This window comes from Phymastichus coffea, unplaced genomic scaffold, assembly GCF_024137745.1.
Source record: "Phymastichus coffea isolate CEN01 unplaced genomic scaffold, Cenicafe_Pcof_1.1 PCOF00006, whole genome shotgun sequence".
NCBI lineage: Eukaryota > Metazoa > Arthropoda > Insecta > Hymenoptera > Eulophidae > Phymastichus > Phymastichus coffea.
Window position 1 is genome coordinate 5,507,909 of NW_026706817.1, and position 16,385 is coordinate 5,524,293.

General features: G+C 41.8%; 1 protein-coding gene across 4 annotated transcripts in view; it reads right to left on the reverse strand.

Annotated features, from left to right (window-relative positions):
• The window catches only part of LOC131668403 (protein white), a 625,545-nt gene that overhangs the window by 26,559 nt on the left and 582,601 nt on the right, over nucleotides 1–16,385 (reverse strand). For 3 of the 4 annotated variants that reach the window (XM_058942531.1, XM_058942521.1, XM_058942544.1), the window contains one exon: nucleotides 13,441–13,546. In XM_058942531.1, the coding sequence (XP_058798514.1) occupies nucleotides 13,441–13,546 (106 nt within the window). Of the gene's footprint in view, nucleotides 1–13,440; nucleotides 13,547–15,690; nucleotides 15,731–16,385 lie in introns of all 4 variants that reach the window. The other variant, XR_009302267.1, reaches the window with a different exon arrangement.

Genomic DNA, 16,385 nt, shown 5'->3' on the forward strand with positions numbered 1-16,385 from the left:
CCAAAAAGCTCCGGAGCAATCGAACGCGCTTATGAACTTGGCGTGTTGAATCTTTCGCAGTATCACGTCCATATAAGGCAACGGATACGCGGTCACTCTCGTCTGCGCGTTCACCTTCCTGTAATCTATACAGAAACGAAAGGTGCCGTCTTGCTTCGGGGTCATAACGACGGGGCTCGACCACTCACTTTTCGACTTCCGGATGATTTCCATGCGCAGCATCTTGTGCACCTGCTCGTGCATCTCGTCCTCAATTTTCTTTGATACGGGATAGTATCGTTGCTTAATAGGACGTGCGCATTTCAGGTCGATGTCATGCTCAATCCAGTCCGTACAGCCTAGCTGTTCACAGGAGGGATCAAAAAGCAAACTGTGCATCAGCTCGTCGATTTCTCTGCGCTGACTTTCGGTAATTTCATCTATACCGAGCGAGGCTAGTGACATAAGCTCCTCAGCCCACACTGACAAAAGAGCAGCCGGGATTTGCTCGTCACAGCCCTTAACCTTCAGCGTGTTCATCTCCAGGTCGAGCATCGCTGAGAAAGCACGGGTGAAATCGGCACCTAAAGTGCACTCTGTGTCGACTTCGGACAGAATCAGAACATCGAGCCAATGCGTTACCCCCCCCCCCCCCTAAAGTGCAAGGTAGTTTTGCATTGCCCATTACTGGCACGTTGTGTCCATTGACTGCTTTTGCCCCCGGGCCTACGTACGGATGCAATCGTCAATTGAGCGCCGAGGCGATTTGTAACGCGTTTGGACCAAGGATAGTGCGGGAAGCTCCGGTATCGTACAACCGTCTAAACGAATAGCCGCCGACGTCTACCGTCAACCAACATCGGGGCGACTTCTCTACGACGGCGCTGGCTACAGTACCTCTATCGCATGACGACCGCGCATCGGTCGGATTACTCGGGGCTAGCACAGAGTCACCCGCCGTGCTGCGAAGCGTCTGCACTACTCCTGTAACGCAGTCGGTAGGGAAGGTCCGGTCTTCCTGAGGAGCGGTAGGGACCTTTTCTACGCATCTCGTTTTTTGGCTCTGCTAGTTTGGCGGAGCACTCCGGGCAGGAGAACCGGGTATAACCGGGCCAACTGCAATTCCAGCAGAGTACTTTGTCGCCACTGGGGCCAATTTCTTTGTCCTTGTTCTTGTCGGACTTTGGAGTGACAATCTGGGCCTGATTACCTTCGAAACGGCCGCATCTGCCTCCACGGCTTCCACCTTTCCCGCCTCGGCCACCGCCTGGTGGACCGCGGGGTGCCGCGCCGGCATCTGCCTTTGCCGCCGCCTGAGTACCCTACTCGAGCTTTGCTACAGCACCTTGACTTCGGGTTGACGACGTCTGGGCCTTCGCTCCGGTGGCCGGCTTGAATTTTTGCTCTAAAAATTCCCTGAGGCATTTTTCCCAGTTCAGCTCCGCAGTTTGTTCGCTGACTGAGGCGATGCCGGTTGGCTTTATCTTGGCCGCCCTCGACCTGGGCTTGTAAGCCGCTTCCGGCAGCATACTTTGTTCCGCCGGAGGAGAAGGCCTCCATTGGCCTACCTCATCGTCCTCTGCTTCTTGAGTTCTTTCCAGCAGCTCTTGGAAGTCGGTCAAGTTATCCTTGCACCGCTTTAGTCGTCGCTGCAGTCGTGGAAGCATATTATCTATGACTAGGTTCACTTGGTCCTGCGCCTCCCAAGGCTCCTCGAACCGGCCGAGAATGGTGAGGAGAGAGACGACGTAGTCTCTCACAGGCTCATCTTCCCCCTGAGTGCGCGGTTGAGCTTCCACGATCAGGCTCCTTCTATTCCTCTTTGTCTTGCTGTACGTCTTGAGTGCCGCGTCCTTGAATTCTTGGTACGTTTTTCATGCGGGCCTCAAAGCTCGAAACCAGAACAGCGCGGGCTTCTCAAACAGCGGCGTTATCGAGTCCAGTAGTTCGTCTTTCGCAACTCGGTCTAGCCGGCGATTCTCCTCTACTTGCTCCAGGAACTCCTCAATACTGACTCCTTTTTCGCCCGAAAATTTTATTTTCCACTCTCGGACCGTCTTTCCAAGGTGCTTGCTCGTAAAACGCGACATTTCCATCGTGTTGAGTGTGTGAGGTGAGGGGCCCCCTGTGCTGTGGCTTGCTGCCTGTCTTGATGCCGGCAGCGCGAGCGAATCGTCCGCCGTCCTCGGGACAACCCCCCTTCCCCAGCTCGAGCTTGTGGGGACAAAAGGGCTGAATAGCTGAGCACCCAATCCAGCAGCATACTGTGGGTTTGGGGTGGCCCCCCTTCCCTCGATTGTACCTGCGGCAGGAAGCTGTGGAGCGTAGTTTGTTGCTGAGATCGTCGGGTGCGGACCTGCTGCTGTAGTCGCCATTCGCGGTGCTTCATGCTGATTTTGCACTGACGGTTTCGTGGTCGAGTGGAACATTGGCGCTTGTGGGTTTAGTGTTGAGGGCGACGGTCGTATTGAACCATCGAACTGGCTTGACAGCTCGTAATAGTTTAGATCGAACGTGTCTTGGAAGTGAACCCCTTTGCTTGTTCGTGTTGCGTTCAAATGTGCTTGATTTTCAGCCGTCTGCTGCTGAGCATTGGCGACTACGCTTTTCATTTGCGCCTGTAGATCGCTGTTTATTCGCTCTACATTGCTTTTTTCCGACCGCAATGTGGCGATGGCTTGCAGCAGTTCCTTTATTTGTGTTTCCTGTTTTGTGCTACTCAACACTAATTCCTGCATTTTTGCTTGCTGCGTAGCCCAGAAGTCGTTCAAATTTTCTTTTAAAACGCGCGCCTGGAACTCTGCTTACCACGCCCGTTTTAACTCTGCCGCCGCACTCAGCCAGTGTTCGCTTTGATCGGGGAACATTACGCGCATTTTTCGTTTTGTAGCTGGAAAGGTGACCGTTTCGATTATCGGCGCGGCGTAATGTTGTGCAGTATACGTCTCGCTGCTATGCGTTAAGCTCATTGCGCTTGCCGTAACTTGGGATACCGACTGCATGCTGGAGGTCACGATCGACTCGCTCTGCGTAACGTTCGACGAGTCTAAAAGGTGGTTAGAATTCCAGCTTTCGTTGACCGGCGTCTGCACGCGAGCTCCTTTCTCTATAATAGGTGCTACTTGCGGGTTCGCTTCTAACGTGAGCGACATGTCGATCGGCCCTGCGGCTCCTTGCGGCGAGCTTGCCGCGAAGCCTAACTGCTCTTCGTCATCTTCATTTTCGCCGTTGGCACCTAACGTCGTTTCCGCGTCTAATGCCGTACAAATATCGTTAAGTATATCGTCCGGCAAGAGTTCTGACCAGAAGAAGGTGCGCGCTAAATTGTTTCGCCTTTCTTCCGCTAATGTAGGATTATCGAAACGCTATTGTATAAAGTCGCTCTCGGTTTAGCGCGTCTGCCATTATATCGCTTGGCAGCCCTTGAACCCATGACTTCAAACGAGTATTAATGTTGCTCTTGAAAATTGTAAAGTTTTCAATTGTCCAGCTACCGGTTGCCATTTCATCTGCTCGTGGAGTTTGTAGCAAAAAGAAAAATTTTATACGGACCACGAGCAAGAGAGAATGAAAAGAAAAATAAATAAATGAGTAAATTTAGCGATAAATAGAGCTCCGTAAATTGTCGAAAATTCTCGACCGACGCTGGGCAATTACACTGTCTAACAACACGCACGAATCGTAAATACTCTATCTAGTGAGCCGCGTAACAAGTTTCGCGTGGCGAACATACAGTCTTTAATGTTGCGCGTAATATTTGTATACGGACGTTTGAATTAGCTGCCGCTGTTGCCTTTACTCGCAATACGGCCTTTTTCGTAAGTTGCAACGCTGCTTATGTCGCTCCTTAGTGTGTACGTTTGCTCTGTAGCCACCGCTTTGTCTACATTGTGCGCTCGTACTTGGAATGTAAACATGGCGGCTCGTGTGCCTGTTTTTACTTGTTTTCGCTCTCTGATACGCGCGTTTACGCTTGAATCTTTTTGACTCGCAAATTTTATCTAGCCACTACAGACCCAATACCGGTTGGGCGCCAGAATGTAACGGGGATTCAGACTTCCCCGAGGAGGGTGTTGCTAGGTAGCTACTCAGCTTGTTGGTAGCTCGTTATGGGGTCACGCGGGACTCAGCCCAGTGGCTCAGCCATGACACTTGAAGGCATCCTTGCCTTCGGCCCGCGGAGAGCGTCGCAGGTTAGGTAGTAGCAGACAGTGCGAGTCAGAGCATGTATAGCGCAGGAGAGGAGAATACCGAAAGGAAAGACAGATTAGTTAGCAGAAAGAGCGTTTACTAAAACGAAGGTTATAGCGAAAGCATACAAGTGACATGCGCCGTGAGAGAGACAAGCAGAAAGCGAGCGAGAGAGAGACTTATGATCGAGCAGGCACTTACCGCACATACCGCAGGATGCACTTGGTGCCTCGGTCTTTCACTCAATTGCGAACACACAGCTAATTGTTCCTCGCACGCGGAAGAGGTCCCCCTCTCTCTCTTTCTCGTTGGCTATTCGGCAGCGGCGCGTCTCAGCCAATTAGGCAAACGCGCGCGACACTCGTGCGTCCACGCACTCACGTATACACGCGGTTCTCTCTCTCTCTCTCTCTGCTCGGCGCTCTCTCACTTACCTCGTGCAGCATCAGCAGCTGCGGCTAGATAGGAAAAATACATATGAAAAACACGTAAGTTATTAATAAATTATAATTGGCTTATGGGAGGAGAGAGGCATAACGAGACTCAACTCGTTATAATGTCAATACTTACATTGACGCTACATGTAGTAACTTCACCGACTTGCACACCAACAGATTTTGTATCTTCTAAAATTCTGATTTCTACCGTTTGATCCACTGATATTATTTCATCAGTTTGCGTTCCAACGTCATTATTCTCATAGCGTGTACATTGGTAGAATTCTAGTGCCTAAAAATATAAAATAATTATGATGCTGTTTAACACTACTCTTAAAAATATAAATTTTTAGTTCATGAATATACTTACAGTACGTAGATGGAAAGGAGGTATCTTGAAATGATGAATTCTCGGATCAATCCTATGTTCACTTGCTCTTTCACAATTTGCACGTTTACATATGTCCGTAATAAAGAAATACCGCATTTTTTTTTCTTTCTGTTTTTCACACACGTTTGAACTGCACAATAAATTACTTTATACTGACGCTAAATTTATATTTCTTTCAAATTAAACTGCATGGAGTGTTTTATTTTTGTTTTGAAAATATTGGAATACTCAAGCTATAGCACAGCGTCTCAAAGTTTTATGACATAGAGTTTCAAACTATACGCGCTCGCACTGGTACAAACATGTGTGAGTATGCGTCTGCAGCATATATACGAGGTGTATTCAAAAAATAACGAGAATTTTCGTTTTATGAAAAAAATATTTATTTATTCATCTACATTAATGTTGTCGCCTTCAAAGTAGTCCCCTTCGGATACAATACACTTATGCCAACGCTTTTTCCAATCCTCGAAACACTTTTGAAACTCGATATTTGTAATAGCTTTTAGCTCTTTCAGCGATTCGCTTTTAATGTCATCTATGCTTGTAAAACGACGGCCTTTTAATGTTCTCTTTATTTTTGGAAATAGAAAAAAGTCACATGGAGCCATATCTGGCGAATATGGAGGCTGAGGCATCGTTACAGTTTCGTTTTTGGCCAAAAATTCACGAACAAGCAATAAAGTGTGAGCAGGCGCATTATCGTGGTGCAAAAGCCATGAATTGTTTTGCCACAAATCCGGGCGTTTTTTTCGGATTGCTTCACGCAAACGACGTTGAACTTGTAGGTAGTACTGCTTATTGATTGTTTGACCTTGTGGCAAGAATTCATAATGCACTATGCCATTAAAATCGAAAAACACAGTGAGCATAACTTTCACATTCGACCGCACTTGTCGAGCCTTTTTCGGTCTTGGCGATCCAGAATGCCTCCACTGGGACGATTGAGCCTTAGTTTCGACATCATATCCGTAAACCCATGTTTCGTCACCTGTTATAAGACGTTTTAGTAGTTCTGCATCGTTATTGACTTCATTTAGCGACTCCTGAGCAACTTCCATTCGCCGCTGTTTTTGTTCGAAATTCAACAATTTTGGAACGAATTTTGCTGCCACACGTTTCATACCCAAAACATTCGAAAAAATTTGATGGCATGAGCCAACTGATATGCCAACATCATCAGCCACTTCTCTGATTGTGATTCGGCGATCGTTCATAACCATTTCTTTCACTTTTTTCACGTTTTCATCGGTTGTTGATGTGCTTGGGCGTCCGGGTCGTTCGTCATCTTCAACGTTTTCGTGGCCATCTTGGAAACGCTTATACCACTCATAAATCCTTGCTTTACTCATAGCAGACTCACTATATGCCTTTGTTAACATTTGACAAACTTTACTACACTTTATTTCATTTTTTACGCAAAATTTAATACAAATTCTTTGATCCATTTTTTTTCACAAACGAAAATCGCCGAGCTCGAAAAACACGTCTAACGTTAGCGGCTGCCATTTAAAAAGTAAGCAATGACTATTGCTGAAAATTTTATCGTACTTCAGGGGCATGTGTACCAACATAATAAAAAAAAATTTTATACAAGCGGACTCTCCAAACCCGCGAAATTTCAAAATTCTCGTTACTTTTTGAACACACCTCGTATAGAAGGTCAAAGGCTACTTCATGGCGCGTAGCTGCACTCAGAGTCATTCAGATCTCAGATCCTGCAGTGTTATACTCGCACGCAACTAAGACCTTTTTATTTTTATGCATGTACGCGCTAAGTCCTAATAAGATTAATTACCTTTTTTCAAATTAGAAGTTTCTCGTGAACTTCAAAAAATTTTCAAGAGAAAGTCTATTACATCGAGTGCATTGATACTTATAATCATCAAGGTGTAATCCAGCTGTTAATTTATAAATACCAATGCTTATGAACTTTTTAAAATTTTCAAAGTCAAATTAAGCGCGCTGACCATACAGTTGATATGGTGCAGACATGAGGCTGTTCAACCATCAATTGACGTGTGCGCATGATATGCATTCATTTATAATAATTCATGAATATGTGTATGTGTAGAGGGTGGGGATGTAAACATGAGCACATGGCTCATAGCTACATAGAGAGCTTTTGTAATATAAGGGAAGCACAGCCTATACTGCTCTACGGCTAACACTATATTAGACTTACTTGACTAAGTTCTCTTATGAGTGGCGAGTGCTGGCGCACGAACTAAGTCCATTCTGACCTAGCCGCGACTAACTAGCGGTGCGCCATTCAAACGCATTTAAAGGGACTTTGCTGTATTCTGAGCGCATAGAATTAGTGTATCACTATAGAAAGGTTGGGTTAACGTTTTGTAGGCGCGTACTTAAGTTTTTTCTTTCGACCGTATATATGTTAAGCTGCGGATGCATTCGATATGGTCTTAGTCGCTAAGATGAGATATGAACTCAGCGCGCACGCAAGCCGATTGACGTTGTAGTACTTCGTCAACACAGGGAGTGGTGTAGAGCGAGGACTTAGTCATCAGAATACGTGATCGACTCTCCTATGTGTAAAGACAGTTGACTGCGTACGCGTTAAATAAAATAAGATCTTAGTCGCTTCGACGAAAAGCGTGCACTGAAAGTAACTTTGTATTATGCGCGCGCAAGGTGATTAGCGCTGTACTACTTATCATAATGAGCAGTATAATAAGAACTTGGATTTTTTCATGTGTTTTCATGCGTAAAAAAGGATATAGCCAAGCTCTGTAGTAGGGGTTACAGATTGAGTGGGGGAAAAATACATAAATTTCATTGACTTATTAATCATTAATTCATTCGATTGATCATATTAATCATGGCACGTTGTCTACCTTTTATACAGTAAGAAAAAAATTTAAAACATACTCTAACTCTTCATTTCATAAAAGAGACTAATTTTTTCCGCTATTTCATTGTAGATTCGCTATGGAAATTGTCGTTGACGTACAAGCTTTCAAGTTAAATGATAAACCTGTATTCAAAGAGCTTGCAGTCATCAATCTCAACAGTGACCATTTGACACCATCTCATTTTATTTTTTCACCACCATGTCCTTGGGAAGATCTTCCCAGTCATTCAAAAAGAGAGAACTCCTGGCTCATGCAAAACTTCCATGGAACCGATTGGAATGCAAGCAATATACCGTACGATCAACATCCTGAAATTATAGAGAACTTAGGTTGTTCAGCTTATGATCAATAAGAAGTATTACTTTGAAATTATATGTCGTTTATAAGAGGCGTCCGGAACTTTGAAAAAACAATTCATGGATTTTGCATCACGATAATGCACCTGCTTATTCATCGTTGCTTATGAGAGATTTTTTAGCCAAAATCAACACCACATTCATGTCTCAGCTCCCATATTCAACAGATTTGGTTTCTAGTGCCCCTTTTCTTTTTCTAAAACTTAAGAAACCCATTCAACGATTGAGGAGATAAAAATTGCATCGCTGAAAGAACTACACCTTAAAATGATTATCAAAAGTGCTTCGATGACTGGAAAAAGCGCTGGCATAAGCATATTATATCTAACGATGACTATTTTGAAGGGGACAACATAAATATCAACCAATAAATAAATAAATAAACCATAAAGTCACCTTACTTTCTGAACACCCCTTGTATTCGGACGTCATTTCGCTACACATATGGCATACATATGCAGCGGTATTTCTAGAACCTGAGGTATTCGGCATTCGATGGAGGATTGACCAGCAGTATTGTCATCGATCTGTCCGTGTGCACGCACGAGTGTAAATAATTGCGTAAATTTTGTTTCTTTCTTCTTTTGTCAAGACAACTTAGATTTTACTTCAATGAGAAAAACATAATTTTGTAATTCTTTTTCATGTATATATGGACATCGTTGTTTTATGAGTAAATATCTTAATATTAAGCGTTTTTTACTACGATCTCAAACCTGAATTCTTCCATATCCTGAATGTAGTTTATCGCGCGATTAGTGCATACATTCAGCGTACTATTTAGTTGCAGGAACGTTTGCGTCTCCCGAATCCCTCCTTTAAATAATTTTTACTCGGATAACTCTATTACATGCGCTGTGATAACAAACGGAGATTGTTCTTAGTTATTATTACCGACTTTGATACCCTTATTTCAATATGTTTCATTTCTTATTCAACCCGAATAAAATCTACTCATCCTACAGGTCACTATACAGGACACAGAGATGAGAAGCATGATCACAAATTTAATACCTTGTAACGGGGTGAATACCGTTTAATTAATTTATTCGTGCGATCGTACTGAAAGGCGCGCGTAATTACCTACGTCAGACACGAAAATCGGAGAGCAGGAGGGAACGGGTGTCAGTCAACCAACTAATTACAAATACGAGAAGAACACTTCGAAAGTACTGTTAACATCACATACGAGAACTTTTATTATCTCTCAATATTATATCAAATTCGGCCCGCGCGTTTGTTTACATTAGCGTGCACGACAACAACATGCGGTGTCGGATCGCTCGCCGCTCTTTGTTTGCCGAGATGTTACATGCACGCTTTACTTCGAGTACGGAAAATTGGTTATTAGACATGCAATCGCGGTCGCGAGATCAAGCTGGCCAGCTTATCTTAATGACGAGTGTTCGGCAGCGAACGAAACTCAGCACACACAGCGCGTTCGGGCAAAATCTATTGTTCCCCTTTTTTCTGTGGGTCGCGAACTCGCGTGCGCACGGTTTCGCCTTCGATGGCGAAACACCTCACACATACGTTTATGGTAACAGGCGAAGCACCGCGTCTGCAGGCTCAGGTCAGCTCTCTCTGGACGTCTCGGCAACAACAAAATCACCTGCGATCGGAGGACTTCGATATCTCTTTCAATTTATGCGTGTCTCGCGAAACGGCGGCTGAACCTATATTCGCCGCTCCTCGTATCGGTAGTTAGGCATGCACTCTCGATCAGCTCATCTCGGCACTCGGGAAAACTCGGGAACTATCAACTATCCCACCTTACACAGCTCAGCGACCGGATGCCAATCTTCGACTCCTCTCGGCGATATCGATAGCTGATCCTCGACTGCCTCATTTTTATACGCGCGCGTTTCGTCCCGTCGCGTGCCGAATTACCTCGTCACATTTTCCCCAACCGGTAGGTGCTGCCCTCGCGGGCACCCGCACGGTTGAGCCGTTAGCGCTAATAAGACGTTTACCATCACAATCTCTAACAATCACCACATCACTGAGAAGTTGATCTCTACCTCCGAAAAGTATTTTAAGTTTTCCTAGTTCTTATCATAGGGAGTACCTTTTTCTATGTCTGCTCTTACTCCTATTATGTCATTTTTTAGTTCGGGAGGAGAAAAACGTTTAGAGGATTTATTTTTTTAATCGCCTACCACAGTGAATAGATAAAAGCTTTCGTAGTGATTAAATTTTTTAAATATAATTGTATTTCTGCTTTTTTTTCTTCGCAGTGAAAAATTCATTCGTATCTAATTTTTTGATTGATCGATTATAATGTAATTTCTCAGATTTCGATCTACTGTGTTAATATATATTTTTGATTGTCTTTATTGTACTAAAACCAATTTTATGAAAATACGGTAGGTATTGAGATGGTTGAATATTTATGGGTTGAGTTACACTATTGATCGATCTATAAATATTTTCATTTAAATGTTATATTGCAGTATCTATATCTTTATTAGTATTTTTTTGTGTGTACGTAAGTTTGTTTTTCTATTATAGAGAGAATTACTTTTTGTATTAGTTCTTATTTTAAAAAGGTAGAATTTATTAGAGAATTATATAAAATTAACTCTAGATAGAATTTGGCTGTTAGTCTTTTGGAGTATACTCCTTTAACGATTGCGAAGTCAATTAAGTCAAGTAATTTGTTTAACCAAAAAATCAGTAGGTACATTCACCAGTCAATATTGAATTTAATTTTTTGCTTACATTAATAAGTAAATTATCTTCTTTTGGACTTGGAGTTATTGACCTTGATCCTAAATTATTTTTTCACGTTATAATCAGCTCCTGCGAGAAATCGATGTCTCAAGCTATCAAAATATTTTTCATATTGTTATTTAGAAACTGTCTAGGAGGACAGTATATAACAGAGAGCATTGAAAGACTTCTTTTATCTTTAAGTATAATATTAGTAGCTTGTAGGTAGCCATGTGAGATTAATTTATGTGATATTTAATAGTTTTAATAATAATTAATTTTTCACCATGTGATTTACTGTCAGAGCAATTTGTCTTATATTTAGAATATTGCGGTATTATCAAACAATTTTTATATATTGTAACGGGGATTTAGACCGCTACAATATTAATTTATTCGAGATAAAGTATTTACTGGTACAGTTGCAGCTCTTTGCGGGCGTGCGTTATGTTATGTAAGGCCAGCCCGGTAGATCAGGTTGCCAAAATGAGGGAAAGGATACTCAAAAGAAAAGCCATACAATTATAGCAGTAGGTGTATATACAGTTTATGTACATGTGAAAAGAGTGTACATAGCGGCACAGAGAGAGCGGCAAATTAGGCAGAGCTAGAGAGAGACGTAAAGGACGGTTAGTACTTACATTCGGCGATGCCCCTGTGTCACGAATCGACCGGACAGCAAGGTTGCAGACTACTTGAATGCGGTTTGTTAGTCCTCACACGAAGGAGAAGGTGCAGCGCTCACACTTGCACCTCACTATCAATTCCCGGTCGAGGAGTACCCACTAGCCACGAGGCGGATCCCACAACAAAAATAATAAGGCACACTGATAGGTGCAAGTACCGTCGAATGCCGCCGCATAGATCGCGAGCTATCAGCTAATAGCCGACCCTTCGTCATGCGGCACGTGGCGCGCAGCTCGTCACACATAGCTATACATACACATGCATGCGGTCTCTCTCTGCCAGCACTTTCTCTTATCTTGTTCTCCGCAATTGTCGTCTGCTGCAGCTAAGGAAAAATATAAGTCGAAAGACATGGCATATTACAATTGTTCTATATTATTGCCCTAGAGAGAGAGAGAGAGAGACATAACGTGCTGATATCAGATTTGTTATAATACTATCGTTTGAAATTGACTGTTTGAGTTCATTCTATCATTTGTCCATTCTCAATTGCAATTCCGCGTCTATTACCAAACTATGAGTGTGAATACACATACTCACATTTAGTTTCTCTATCGACAAAGTATGCCAGATATCATGGCTGCTGAAAAGAGAAGAGAACGAGAAATCGGGCACTAGCTTTGTTCAATCTTTAAGCTTGCGAAAGAGAGAGAGAGAGAGAGAGAGAGAGAGAGAGAGAGAGAGAGAGAGAAAGAGAGAGAGAGAGAGAGAGAGAGAGATGAAAGCGTTCAGGTTGAGACATGAAATAGGCAGCTGAATCGCGTTGACCAACCGCCATTTTCTGACTGACTCGAGTGTATAGATGAATTTCTCTTCGAAATAAAAAAGTGAAAGTGTGAAATTGAGTTCATCGGTTTATTGTTACCTAGCTGATCATTTTCCCCTGCATTCTGACCTGAGTTATTTCAGCCGTGGTCGGAATTTACAGTTAAGGCGCTCCGAATTCGCAAAACGTTCTCATTTTTCGAGAGATAACCGTCTGTGTGCCATTATCCGTTCGTACCTGGACCCGTAGAAAAGGATGTACTACCTGAGCTGATCCTGCGTGATCACCCAGGAGCAAGAAGCAATGAGAAAATTAACTAATCCGAAGGATTGCAACTGTTCACCAGAAAGGTGCCGTTATGTGTACCCACTGCGTAGTCGCTCAGTACGCAGTAACATGTGCCATTTTTCGACCCAAATCCCTGATGATCGTCGATTGTAGCAACGGTGATCTGGCCTCAATCAAGTCAGGAAAACGAGTCACTAACAGCCACTGTGGAACGAATTAGTGTGCACGCCTTGAACCGGCTGAAATTTTCCACTACAAATCTTATTATGAGCGATGGAATCAGAATAAACATTGTGACCAGTCTATCCAGCAGTCACTTTATCATATTTTTCAGCTGACTGTTATTTACAGGTGAGAGTTGAGTTTGCTTTCACTTGGGTTACTTTTTTATTTCAAAATTTTACTATTTAGTTCTTGAAGTAATAAGTCAATACATTAATAATTTGCATTGACCTAATTATTACTGATAAAGGTACCAAAGTATTGAAATTAGTTGAAATGAATTGAATAATATCAATTGCACATTTAACGTGGTAGTAATTTAAATAGATTAAATACTATATCTTTAGTATCAAACGAAATTTCTAATAAGGCAAATTTCATTTCAACTTTAAATACCATTATTCCATCGGTGGGTATGATAATTATGTCAAAGAAAACTGTTGAATTGCGATCGATTTTTATTCAAAGTCAATATTCTATATCAATATAAACTATGTTAAATACAACATATATAACTTTTAAAAATGCTACAACTTACGCGATATTTAAGAAAAATCCTCCAAAAAGTAGAAATGGAATAATTACTGGTGGCCCGATTGAAAGTGCCATAGAAGTACTTTTGCTTATACAAGAAATAAGATAACCTGAAATATCAAATTTATTTTTTAATACATATAGTTATTTAATTTTTAGGATAATAATTATGTTGATATGGAAAGTATTCAGTAAGCTGTCAGTTTCTTTAACCATATACGGTCAAATTGTATACAGATATATTGATGCAACCATGACTCATTTGAAAATACAAGTATAATAAAGTAAATATATTTATTATGTCAGGATTTATTATAATGAATAGAATGTAAATATGAACTATTCTATGAAAAATTTAACACAATAATTTGAAAGAGCTGTGAAAATAGTTCAAATATTAAAAAAATATCAATGTACAAACTTTACAGTTTGCAAAGTTTATTTTGCATATGTGAAGTTTATGTAATATATATGTCATCGTAGACAATGATGCGTTTAATTATGATGTATCAAATTTCGACCAGCGTTAGTTTATTGATAAAACTAATTCGCTTGATCGTACAGGTTGTGGAACCTAATTTTCTCTCGTAGATGTAACTCTATTTTCAATATTTACAGAGCCCGAGTTTAGGTGGAATGAACGAGACATAGCAAGTTAATCTTGCTGAGATGCAAGACTTTTCCAAAGAGAACAAAAGTTTTTGCTATCTATTAATTATTATAGATACGAGGGTGGTCCGATAAGTACTTAGCCTCACCACCAGATGGCGCCACTCTCGCAAAAGAAATATTCTATCACGTAGTACAACCTTCTTGATGGTTACTATCAAGATTTCAGCCGGATCGGAGTTGTAGTTTATTTTTGAGAGCGTGTGAAAGCAAGTGTGTCCGTTGATTTTTGAAAAATGGAAAAAGAGCAGTATCGGTCGGTGATTCGATTCTTGTTTTTGGAAGGGAAATCGCGCAGCGAAATCAAAAAGCGCTTGGATGCTGTGTACGGCGACTCTTCTCCTTCGATGGCGACCGTCAAAAATTGGTTTAACGAGTTTCAACGTGGTCGCACGTCGATTTTTAAAGAACCCCATCCAGGTGCTCCGAAAACGGCTACGACGGAGGATAACGTGACAAAAATTCACGATCTCGTATTGACAGATCGACGATTGAAGGTGCGCGAGATAGCTAAGATCGTAGGCATCTCAAAAGACCGCGTGGGTCATATCCTGCAAGAAATGTTGGGCATGAGAAAGCTGTCGGCGCGATGGGTACCGCGTTTGCTCACTCCGGACAACAAGCGCAACCGTGAGACAACTTCAGAGCAATGTCTGACGCTGTTTAAGCGCAATCCAAAGGAGTTTCTGTGTCATTTCGTGACAGTCGACGAAACATGGATCCACTGGTATACACTAGAGACCAAGGAACAGTCGAAACAGTGGACTTTATCCGGCGAAAGTGCTCCGAAGAAGGCGAAGACTGCCTAATCGGCCGGAAAGGTGATGGCCACCGTTTTCTGGGATTCACAAGGTGTGATCTACATCGACTACCTGGAAAGGGACAAAACGGTCACAGGGCTGTACTATGCCGAATTATTGGGCCGATTCGACGTCGAATCGCAGAAAAAACGGCCGCATTTGGCGAAAAAAAAGTGCTCTTCCACCATGAGAAAGCACCGGCTCACACTTCCGCCGTCGCCATGGCCAAATTGGTCGAATTAGGCTACGAACTGCTGCCCCATCCACCGTATTCTCCAGATTTAGCTCCGTGCGACTTTTTTTTGTTTCCAAACTGAAAAAGTCACTCGCCGGGCAGAAATTTGAGTCGAATGAGGAGGTAATCGCTGCCACGAAAGCCTACTTTTCAGACCTCGAGGAAACGTATTTTTCAGACGGGTTAAAGAAGTTGGAACATCGCTGGGCCTAGTGTATCGAACTAAAAGGAGACTATGTTGAAAACAAAACGCCACTTTTCCAAAATTTTCGTTTTGCTTTTGTAGGCTAAGTACTTATCGGACCACCCTGGTATAGCATTGAATTAGAAAATTGGTAGAATAGATTTTCCATTCATGAACGATAGAACAGAAAATAGGAAATATGAAACATTGATAAAAAAACTTACTTTTATTGAAATAGTTATCGCTAATTTTTCTATCTAGATTTGCATGGTTTCTATTGAAATATATATTGTATTAAATATATACGGTATATATTGAAATATAAATAACTCTTTCGATAACTATATATTACGAAAATAAAATTACCTTAGTTGACAATCGTAGTACAAATGTGAAGGAGTTTCTTCTGAAAAAACAAAAAGTAACGTTCATTAGGACGAGCAATCTAGGCCTAATCTCGCATGATATTTTATTTGTTAAAATAGTGACATATTTCCTATTAGTCTATAGAACCTTTTGAAAATTACTAGATCATTTTGCTACAATTGGTTCAATAAATAATCAAAACGAATTTCTGCATTATCTGTAGCGCTACGAAGATTGGTTTTTAATTAGCTGGAAACTTGAATGGCTTTAGAATGTGTGGGCGAGCACATTGAAGTTCTATTTTCTTTCGGAAGATAACTTAATGTGTACTACTTTATTGAATTGTAATATATTTAATTTGTAATATTTAAAGTTCTATGCTTTTTATATTATATAACTTAACAATATAAAGTTCAATATAATTTATAATTTAATAAATTATATTAAGTTTTGCAATGGTAGTCGATTTAAACAATCGGTACATTCGCGATTCGGTAACATTCGAAGCGCTAGAGCAAACGGTTAGGAGAGAGGGGGCGAGCGCGAGTTTCAGTTTCAATATAGCCTTAGCTGTTCACCGATATACCGACAAATTTTTCGTGTGTTTCCTTTGTCGTTCACCCAGTTAGAGTTATGGTTTTTTTGGTACGTGAGTGGGTATGAGACCGAGAAGAGTGGACGAGTAGCAAGTGCTA